This window comes from Clinocottus analis, unplaced genomic scaffold (genome assembly GCF_023055335.1).
Source record: "Clinocottus analis isolate CAN_PGR_092001 unplaced genomic scaffold, fCliAna1.0.p SCAF_20, whole genome shotgun sequence".
Classification (NCBI taxonomy): domain Eukaryota; kingdom Metazoa; phylum Chordata; class Actinopteri; order Perciformes; family Cottidae; genus Clinocottus; species Clinocottus analis.
Genome location: NW_027175932.1, coordinates 14,605,172 through 14,616,903, shown reverse-complemented (window position 1 = coordinate 14,616,903; position 11,732 = coordinate 14,605,172). Strand labels below are relative to the sequence as shown.

Below are 11,732 nucleotides of genomic sequence, written 5' to 3'. Positions count from 1 at the left end.
CAGACACATTTCTTCCCTGTCCTCAGGTGCAATCTGACCTAGAAATAGACCTAACTGATGTGTGCGTGCAAGGAGGTGGCTTAGTAGTGCTCAATAGGCCTAGTTTGTATGTTTGCAAAGTTTCATGTGCCAAACACACACCGTGTTGAGAAGCCATTATAAAATGAATGAATGCTCAGTAATGCTCTCTGTAATCCCGCGTCCGATGTGTGTGTCCAGCATGTCTATCAGTGTGGGGCCTGTCAGCGGGCAGCAGGGCCCCAGCACCACAGCGGCTCTCATCTGTCATAAAGGGCCCTAGTTACGAGCGGGCGGCCTATCACAGTTATGTAAGGAGATTTACAGCCCGCGTGACATAACAGCGCAATGTTACAAAGATGAGTTTTCATTTGAGCGGGTTATATATTCCAGCTCTTTCAGTTAGAATCCATCGAGCTTCTTTTCCCTAGTCCTCACTGGAACAAGTCTGTGTAGTTTGCTTGAACAATTATTTAATTATCAAAAATAGTCACAGATTGTTTTTCCTGTCGCTCAACGAATCACTTAAAATCGACTGATCATTTCAGCTCGAGTTTTGGCATTATTGCCCAAACTTAGGAACTGCACTATAGGCTCTACGGAAAAGGGGTTTGAAAAGAGAATCCTAATGGTTTCTGGTAGGAATAATGCACAATAACTGTAACTTTGTACAGACTGTAATAGTTGAGTGCACATTCTTTACAGGCTAGTGGGTTCAAGCGCTTAAACGGGAACATAACATTTGCTTAGGCACGTAAGCTCAGTAAGGGTCCTTTACGATAAAGCATTATCACTGTGCATTTAACATTTTCAGGAATGCATATTCAGGATTCCATTGGAAATATGTCTGGGAATTAAAGATGAGCAAACGGTTCAGCAGGAACCAATCTTGTACATGCCGGTGTCGGCTGTGGCTCCAACAAAGCCCAATAATAGAATTGTCTGGGATTTTGGTCCATGTAACACAATTTAAATGTAGATTTATTTTCGGGTGTCGTAGGCCACACTGCTACAGTTATAGAATAGACATTTCTGAGCTTAGAGCACGGTTTTAGCTGAGAAACAGCAAATAAAAGAAGCTACAAAGAAAATGTCAGTGACATTTTCATATCAACCCTTGAGTTCCTGGAGGAGATAATTTGACATTCAGAGCTAGCACCGCAGGGAAACAAGAGGCTTGTTTTTTTAGGACTGGGTTGATGACCTTTTACAACTGATAGACCTTCAGATTATGCATAAGGACACACTGGGAGATGTTTGATGCGAGGCCTCCATTATCCTTTCGGGTGTGTTATTGTGTGTGCAGTCTGCAGAGGCATCCGTGCACACATGGTCAACCGACAAATTCTCCATCATGCAGACCGAGCAGACCCTGGAGGCTACATGGACCACTGCAGCTTTTTATCTTTTTTCTCATTTGAAAAGTTAAAAAGATGGGTTAAATCAGGGGCTCATTATACTTCAAATTGACTTTCATCCTTCAGAAGTCTGAATTTGGGGGCTCATCCAACAGTTGTTGAAACTTTCTGAAGCTAACTAATAATTGGGCCCACTTCACGAGATTGGCCAGGTATACGGAGGTGATAACTTGTTCATGTCAACCAAAACCTAAAACCAACCTTTAGAGATTTCCAATAAGCACAATAAATAAGACTAAAAACCTCTCCTTAATATAAAAAGGACCAAAGAAGAGGTAAGTTGAGTGTCTCTGTCTAAGTCCAGCTCCAACCAATTTGCAGGTCCCTCTTTTAAGCAAAACAACCCCCAAACTCAACTTGGTTCTTTTGTCCAGAGACAGAACACATGGAGCTCCGGGTCAGAGGTCGCTCTGAGGGAGGGGCCGTGAAATGGCTCTCCACGCCTCTCAAGATCAGTTGCTCACTTTGCCGTTGGAGACGTAGAGTCGGTGGCAAATGGAAGCGACTAGTCGGCAACGGCATCCTCGGAGGTCGTCAGGTCCCGCTGACTCCCAGAGGCAGACCATCAATGATTATGCTGCTCCCCCACCTCCTCTTTGAACTTTGTCTAGCACAGGGGTCACCAACCTTTTTGGAACCGAGAGCTACTTTGGAGGGACAAAATAATCCGAAGGGCTACTTGTTTAATACAAACCTCCTGAACAACAAAGTTGCACAGATCAGCTTTTAATTATACTATATGGCAACTGTCTGATCAATGTTAATTATTCCTCACAATAATTATTAACAATTTCCACAACAATGATGGTAGAAAAAACATGTTTTTATAACTTTGTTAGAAAAATTTAAATAAAGTTATATCCGTGCAAAAAATAACTAATATTTAGTTACTACTAAATAGATTATTGTGGAAAAATAAATAAGCTAATTTTTTGCAAAACAGAATAAGTGCAGATGTGTGAGCATCAGGTTGCATCAGTGGCTCAGTGAGCTGCTTTCCTCTACACATCTTTTTAAAATGGGGTTGTAGATTTGATAAGTACTCTCAATTCATGCTTAATGAGCTGAGGTCTGTTTTCTGATGAAAGATGCAACACCAGAAAGACCTCACAGAGATCTCATAAAGATCGGCTTTTGGCAAAATGCCAAAAATCGGCGAGTCGCGCATGCGCAGCAGCCTGTTAACAGCGTACGGTGAACTTTTAAAATCAGCATTTCCTCTCGCGCCCAGAGACTCTCGATGAAGTCAGAAACGTTGTTCATGGAGCTCCAGGCTGCAGCCTGTTTGTCTTGACCACATGTACATGAACTGTGAGGCTTTCTCCCTCTCCCTCTCCCTCTCCCTCTCTCTCTCCCTCTCTCTCTCTCCCTCTCCCTCTCTCCCTCCCTCTCTCTCTCCCCCTCACCCTCCCTCTCTCCCTCTCCCTGGAGGAGCTGTCTGAATGGATTACTCTAACAGGCTTAACAGAAGCCCGGACGGGTTAACGGCGCACGCAGCAATGAGCTAGGCACAAGACGCAGAGAGATGAAATGGAATCACTACAGAGTGAAGAGAGGAAGAACAAACTGATGAGCCATGAGAGATAAAAAAAGAGTACAAGATAATGATGAGAGAATCTCTAGCAAAAGCAGAACATAGCAAAAGTGGATTCATAAGTGACAATATTGTCCTAATGTTGTCATGTAAAGCAAACAGGTGATTCCTCCTTTACAATAGTGGACAGAGGTTTGCTCTTTGTTTTATGGAGCTAGCAAATTATTATTAATTATTATCTGCCCATTACCCAGGCATACTTGTGTTGGCATAAGTCAACGGGGACGTGCGTCGGCGTTGTTTAGCCCCAGTCGTCATTAGCATACATCAGTGGGCAGTGTCTACATGCAGCCTTTGTGGGCTGCCTGGCTCCCAGGACGGTCTCTGTGTGGACAGATGGTCTAGGCCAGAGGGGAGCTTTAGCTGCTCAAATCCCTTTGTGTCCTGCTGAGGACACTCCCACCTCCGCCCCGGCATGCACACCTCTGTGCTCCGGTTGTATTTAAAGCCGCACCGACCGGCTTCGTAGCACCTAATGGCAGCAAGGGAGTTCTCTGAAAATGGAGTATAAGCCCAAATCTTTTTTCTTTTCTGGACAGGTACTGTTCAGTAGTTAGGGTCTCTGTGAGGGACAAACCACTCAATCTGTTGCTTACCTTAAAGATGTATGTTAAAGACCAGCAATTGATTAACTTTATACAAAAGCAGTAAGTGGTTTTCTTGTTTTCCAGTTCCAGTTTTTTTTCCTCAGTGAGAAAAGTCCAGTCTGTTAACCCTGAGGTGATGATATGAACTAATTTACAACACAGTTATAGCTAATGAATGGATCCCATCTAACAGACTAGAGAAGGGCTGCTACATGGGAGCGTTGGATGACGCGCTGGTGTGATGAGGTGTGATGGAGATACAGAGGAGGACATAAAAAGGAGAACAGAGGGAGACAATGAAGAGGAGGAGGAGGGGGAAGAGGAGCAGAAAAGGGTCAGTGATGGCTGGGAAGAACTGTGAGAACTGAATGTGAGAACTGAAAGTGAGATCACCAACGAGCCTCCACACATATGTATGTGTTCATGCATATCGGTAGTGATACATGCAAACAAGCATGAAGATTGTCCCCACTTCATCAGCATCACTGCTGGATGCTGGTGTACTCTTTCTTTTTTTTTTTAAGAGAGGGCATTTGCTCACATCAAATGAATCTATCTATCCTTTTTAAAGAAATAATAAAGTGATTTAGTGCTGCCCAATTCAATAAACACTTGTGCTAGGAAGTTAAACAGTTAATAATTCCCTCTCTAGTGTCTTTTTCAAAATTTAGTGAAGACATCTCCTTAAAAAACAAATGGATGAATTCATATTTCTCATCAAAAACTAATTTTTATAAGATCACATTCAAACACATCACAATAAAGTTATAATTTATCTGTACTGAAGGAACTTTGTTTCCCACCGGCTGCTAACAGCTAACATTAACTAGCTCACCTGTTGATTTTAACACAGATTTGTTGTTGATAACAATTTACAATGTAGCATTAACAGCGGGATAAAAGGGGTACTTCCCTTGGACGTGTGGATGGTAACTTAACTGCACTATCCAGGAACACATTAGCACTTAGGTTTGTAGCTTTGCTATGCGATAATTTGATTAAAATGTTTTTAATTTTTTGAAAGCTCTGCCCCGGTACCCACGTTAGTGCAGGAAAACGTATGGGTTCTTGTGACATCTCTACAGTAGAAGAAACATCTTTGGCCGGACAAGACATGTGAATTGGTCACCTCGAACTGTGGGAAATTGTGACATCCATTCCTCAAAATCTGACATTTTGTAGTCTATAAAATAAGTCCGAAAAATGTACATATTAATCTATAACAAAAACATGTTAGTTGCTTGATAAAAAAATGAATTCCTAAAAACAGTAACATCTCTTTGCACAGACATCCATTAAAGTAAAACCAGAAAAAAAAGAAAAACTTAAAATATTTAGAAACAGGTTTGTTGTTGGACTCAAAGTGGTACACACCTCATAATGTAACAGCATACCTTCGCCAACAACTGGCAAGGCAAACGTCTCACCCACATTAGCGCCCTTCCACTCCACAATGCTGCTGACCCTAAATTGCATCTGGTGTTAGAATGCAGAGACTATTTCTGGCTCTGAATGCCAGCCAGTGTGTATTTATACCACAGAGGCCTTAATGGTATGGTGAGGGGTTGGTGGGTGGGAGCTTGGATTGACAAAATGGCTAATTAATAAAGGAATTAAACCAGCTGATTAGCATTTCAGCCTGGGATCAAAGAGCCTCATGATCTACAACAGGGCACAAGTTGAAATCAATGAGTTAAAAGTCTTATCGAGAACAAACTCACACAGAGACAGAGAGAGAAGGTAACACACATCACAGAGAAGCCTGAGGCAGGTCTACAGGAAGTCTGGCCCTCTGACTAGAACAATGAGCTGAGGGAAACAAGGCCACAATGCCACACAAAGAGCTGGGAGAACGACAGCCTAAAATAAGTGAAGGCATAGAATGTTGCTTAACGTGGGTCACTGCCATTTCGGCTGCTTGAAACTTGGTGTCCTAGAATATGTGGGGTGTTGGGATGCAGTCGTGTGTTTGACAAAAGAACAGAGGTTCATTGAGCGCCAAAGGCAACATGTTGCTATCAATCATGGCAGTATTAGTGTTGCCGATATAATGGGGAATTGTGGGGGAGAAGGCCAACAGGCCTCATCAGAATTGTAAATGATCTTGGAGTGTATGATCTCCATCTCTAGATTTCAAGTCTTCTTAATTGTATGATCAACTATAAAGATTGCCTGCAAGTAAAACATCAAGTCAGGCTAGTAAATCTAGCAACGCACTCGTTCTTCTTTTCTGGCTGGTGATGGAAGTAAATTTCTAACCGAGTTGACTGACAGTTCAAGTGAAATTTAGTTTATGTTGAGTTTGAACTCAAGCTGCAACCCCAAAAAAGGAAAACTTAAACCGTAACTTTATTATTTAACTGTTTTGAAAGTATGTTTTTCTGGTCTCCACTTCTCAGAAATTAGGATTTGGTACTTTTTGCATCCTCTATGAAAGTAAACTTTCATTGGGGATTTTTTTGGACTGTTGGTTAGACTAAAATACGATTAAGACAAAGCAAAATATAGAAAAAGTTGAAAATAACTGTTAGTTGCAGTCCTAATGTGACCACACAAGGAACCATTAACTTGTTACCTTAACTTGAGTTAAACCACACACACCAAGGTTAGTCAATAATTCAATTCCGACAGACAGAACAAAACTAAAATGGAAAGACAAAGCAAAACAAAAACAAACAAACGGAACATGTTTTGAAAACTGGAGAAGCCGTGTCAGTCATAGTGGAGGATATTTGCAGGGTAGTTGCCTTGATTGGTGTTAGCAGAGCAGACAGCAGGGAAAATTGACTCAGTATGACTGAGCCTTATCAGTATCACAGACACACTTTGTCACTGGACTGGTACATTTTGGAACACATTAATGTCAAGGCAAAACAGTTCACTTTCAACACACACACTTTATTATTGTGAACTTTGGCTTTGATTGCACAGACAGATGCCACCGATCTGACTGTGACACAATACTGCAACAAACGCAGGCAGGCAGATAGTAGAGCCAATGAGTGAATATATTGACAGACTAAACACGCTGCAGCCCCACTGATGTGCTGGCATTAGGGAGAAGGATCAGATGCATAAACACAACATTAATCCTATAGGAAATATGCAGGTGTTAATCAAAGGTTTGCATCAACCCTGAATCAAGTCTGCTCAGAGGAGACCTTCCTTTGACAAACTCATACAAGTTACTTTAATAAAAATATGGCTCCAAGAGGCTGCCTATTGTACACGTGACCAAATATGATGCATTTCATTTGGTAAAACACAGAGTAAAAAACTACAGTACAGTTATGAACATTTAGTTTCACCTCGGGTTTAGAGCAGTACAAGGGAAGCTTGAATTAGATCATAACGTTCAGGCGACACCGGGAGACGCTAACAGCGGTAATGACGGCCGTCCATTGGACAAAGGCACCGAGCACTGTGGACTCTCGACCAGCAGCTACGGACCTTCACGACACAATGTCTTGTTGTAGCTCACTTACAGCCGTCGGGGGATAGTTTTATTTAAACAATTCTTCGAAAATGTGTCGAAACAAAGGGCTACTGCTGTGTTTCAATTTATTTGTTTTCTTTCTTCAAAACCAACAATACAGAACAAAAAAGTCATACCTGCTAATTCGTCTGGTTCCAGTCCGGTTTCTGTGTCTATCCCACAGATCGCAAAGTAGTGGGCGAATCTGCAGGGCGCCGCGCCGGACACCGCGGAGCTCCCACTCATCCCGGCAACGGTGTGCAGGGCTTGTCCGCTCCTATTTTTCCAAGCAACACATCTTCAGGCGGAGTGGGAGGGAGAAAGAAAAGTGATAAAATGCTCGACTCTGGTATACTGCGGTTCTGCGTCGGGTTCCAGACTAACACTAGTAGAATACCGAAGTTTGTTTTAAACGTTGTCGCGGTGCTAGTTCGCTTTCAGCAGGCTCTTGTCGGCGTTGGCACACAACCGCCTGCGCTGGACGGAAAAGCGTTGTGTGACTCGTAGACTCGGTGGAGCTCGGACGAGGCGGGGTTTTCAAATGTAGTCCGCCGCTCAGTCCAGACAGTCAGTTCCCTGGAACAGAGGGCTGAGTCTAACATGTCTCTTTTTTAATTTATTTTTATTTTTGAAGTATAAGACTAGAATGGATCAGTTGCCTCTGTCACCGTCGGTCACGTTCGGGTCACGTTTCAATCGCATTTCATCAGAGAAGCCGCGGCCACATATTAATGCGCATTATTACGCAATGTATACGTCATCATGTGGTAGAGTGCTATTTGTTGTGGTACATCCATAGATGCACTTATTGACTCCGCAGAGTAATTCCTTGGTCTGCTTGGCATTAACAGGTTTTTAACGGAGGCAGTGTACTCTTTCTTTAGTTATTATCTATGTTTTATTATTGTAACTATATTTTTGTACGGCTACTTATCTTTTTTATACTATTCGCATGTATTACAGGAAGTGCTATTACAAATGAAGTTATTATTTTAATAGAATAATAATACAAATTATTATTATTATTGTTGTTGTAATGACTAACAAAACTTTGCCAAGATGTACATGGATTCCTTTAAAAATAATAATAATAATAATAATGACCCATAAAAATCCGCCAGATTTTGTGACAAACGATGGTCAAGTATTGTCAGATGCAACGTTAGGCTGTTAAAGCTCCACTGACTAGACACCAGCTGTTCATATGTGTGACACAATCTCAATAAATGGACCCAAAATTGTACAGCTGCCAATTTAACATGTGACCATTTCGAAAGAATCAGTATATCTACTGTCCCCAAACAGAGGACAGAATGTGTCTTTTGTGCAAGCCTTTTTATTACATTTTATATATCCAACAATTGTATTCTCACGAGTTGGGATAATAATGAAAGATATCCACAATACAATTATTACTCGTAGAAATTGAATTTCAAGATATCTACAACTTTGAGTGTGTTATTCAAAACTACATTAAAAGATAAAGTGGTCGTTTTGTAATCTAATAGATGTATATACTGTATATGTAATTCAATTCCCTCAATCACAAAGAACTGTGTGTGATAAAGTGTGTGATATAAGATGGAGATCAACTATTCAGCAGTATATATTCCAATGCTTCCCCCTAGTGGTGAAACAGAAGACAACAAGAGACAAACCGCAAAGGTTTGATTTGAGACATTTTATGAATTCTTGCATGCACGCTTTAGGAAGTGGTCTCTTACATTTAACCCATTTTTAATAAGACTGGCCATATGCGGTGTAACGGGAAAGTCTACTTGTAACAGAAGTTATCTTTGGGACTGGAAATGATTCTGCTGTGCAGGTACAGTAAGGGACACAAAATAATCAATAAAAGCTGCCACAAATTTGGAGAATTTTGAATTCTTAATGTTTTGATAAATGAGCCTTTCACTACAAATGGAGCATAGTCTAATTAAAGTTTTGTTATGTAACTGAGCTGTGCTTTTGAATGCAACGACAGCAGATTTTTTCATTAAAAGATGAAGACATTATGGAAACTACAAATGCTGTCGGTCAGTAAAATGCTCTCTACCACGTACCAGCGTCAGGTCATTCATGACCTTTGACCCCTCTGAAAGGGACTGTAATGGAATACTGACAAGGGTACATCCCAAGTCTCCTAAGGAGAGAAGACACAAGGAAATATATTTTAACAGACATGAGACGTCCTTTCCTCTGAAGTGTCAGATAAAGCGACTTCGGTTTGTGATGACTGAGGACGAATGACAGCTAATCAGCTGTCAGCTGCATTGAGTATTTATATTTGTGTTATTTATACCATGTTTAGTGTCCTCCTTACACGCACAGGATCTACCAGCCGAATGTGTCTTAATTATTAATTATTTACATCGAAATTCAAATTGTAACATTATAAAATAACCCACACTATAATTATGGGTTCTCTTCATTACATTTTGTAAATAGTGTTTCCTCTCTCCAGCTCTCTGATTTTAATTGCATACATGACAAGTCGAGGAAAACAACAGATCAAATCTTTTAATAAATGAGGAACGTTGTTTGTGGTCTTTTTGTTGTTCAGACCTACAATTAATACAGTTTAACCAGATGGCAATTAAGAAAACACTCTAATATATAATTTGAGTTTAATCTGTGTAGCCTTCACTCTGCTCTGAAACTTCAGTATCAGTCAGCTCAGCTCCAGCGTCCAATCAAATGACTGATGAATAGTGAGGGGCGTGTCCAGCGTTAAAACACTTCCTGGAATTTCGCTCTCGTTGCTCCTCGAGCACCGCTCCTGCGAGACCCCTCCTCGCTTCTCCGGGCAGAATAAGAGCTTTGGGACGGCTGTCAATATGGCGACGCAGAACAACTTTCGGTTCATACGTCCCTTCCTCTGAAGCGGCAAGTGTATCTGATGACTGCGGCCTCACTGTAACAGCTGTCGGAGTTTAAGGCTGCGGTCGAATAGTCCTCTTTGGTTAGGAACTCTCCTCACTGAGGGAAATGACCCGGAAGTACCCAAGTGGCCGGCATGACAAGTGCCGGTCGAATTCTCTAAACGTAAAGGAAAGGAGCGTCATGCCTCCTAATGTAGCTCCTTTAATTTAGGAACCACTGGACCTTCCTTAACGAAAGGAAAGGAGATAATGCCGACCTACAATCCCTTGCGGCGGCAACATTTAAAGTGACGTTTCATTCGGCCGTTCACAAGAACAAACGATCATGACCGACAAAATGCGAATCATGTAAATAAGTAGCGTAACTTGTAAATACTTTCAATAATCTGTTAAACCGGCTGGAAAACTATGAACGTTACGTTGCTGAAAACGGCTGTAAAGTGATGAAACAGCTGTATTTATATTCTCTCTGGTGTTGAACTGCAGCCTCAGCCCTCACTCTTTTATTTTACTTTAGTTACAGAAGCATTAATAAAAGAGTTAAACTGGTCGAGCTCTTCAGCCTGACTCATGTTTATGATTATCATCTTTTTAATCAACTATTTTGTTACATTACAATAAAGCAATACCAAGTTGTATGGTGTTTCATAAACTGTTATCTGCATATTTTATGATCAGATTATAATCTGCATATAAACCATAACAATAACGTAAATGGATATAAGACACACATATGACACACATCGTTAGTGGGATAGCATATTTAATTCAGCAGGTTTGAAACTGAAAAGACAGTTTAGTAGCTTTGTACTCAATAAAATCCCTTGGTTTCACTTTCATATTTCTTTGTTAATTTCTATTCCAAGCTCGTTAAAAGTAATGTATGAACCGGGTTGTTTAATCGTCTGTATGACGCAACACCGTAAGAACACAGATGAAGTATTTAAGATGCTTTATTGTTGTTCGAGATGGACTACAACATTGTAGTTTCACCGCTGCCGACAGACCGACGTCACTAACATCGCTTGCCGCCGCGCCATAACTACGTCGTTAATGAAAGTGGAGTCGGATTCTCTAAACACCGCGGTTGTCTTTTACTAACTCATGATTTCTCCTTCCCACCTTTTCTTGACCCCGTGATATTTCCACAGAGGTTAAAGAAAAGTGCTTCGGGTTAGACGTTAGGAGGTGATTATTTGACTATTCCACCGCAGCTGTGTTCACACCAAACACGTCAAGATTTCGACGCGCGTCGAGATTACATGCAAAGTCAATGCAAAGCTGCGTCGAAGCAGCGTAGACGCGTATTTTCCAGCGGGCAGCGCGTCAGACGCGTAGAAGCAGCACGAACAGCTCGTAGGTCGCCGAGCGAATTCGGGGCGACGCATGAGTTTTCGATGAGCGAGTTGAATTTTCCAAACAGACGGTGCTGAATCAAACTGCTGTCGGTCACCCGAAAGGAGCGCTGATACCGGCTTCATTCAGGTGCTGTTGTGGGCCTACGGATACTATTATGAACCCAGATACGATGGAGTTTGATGTTACCACGTTTTTGTGACTTCCACAACAAGTATAAAGCAGATCTAGTGGTTATTTCATCTATAGTCTATAACGGAAAAGATCGTTCTTTTCAAGGAAAGTAGCGGCCGATAAGCCACGCCCCCTTGGTGACCCCGCGATGAGTCTTGCTGCTTTTGATGTGAACACACTTTTTATCGACGCGCGTCGAGATTTTTTTTGACGCATTCGGTGTGAACG

The 11,732-nt window shown here is 41.5% G+C and overlaps 1 protein-coding gene across 4 annotated transcripts in view; it reads right to left on the bottom strand.

Annotated features, from left to right (window-relative positions):
* Positions 1–7,569, bottom strand: part of dennd5b (DENN/MADD domain containing 5B) — an 82,690-nt gene extending 75,121 nt beyond the window's left edge. For all 4 annotated transcript variants that reach the window (XM_068586065.1, XM_068586061.1, XM_068586062.1 and 1 more), the window contains exon 1: positions 7,230–7,569. In XM_068586065.1, coding sequence (XP_068442166.1) covers positions 7,230–7,338 — 109 coding nt within the window. In that variant the 5' untranslated portion in view covers positions 7,339–7,569. The remainder of the gene's footprint in view (positions 1–7,229) is intronic.
* Between the last annotated feature and the right edge of the window lie 4,163 nt (positions 7,570–11,732).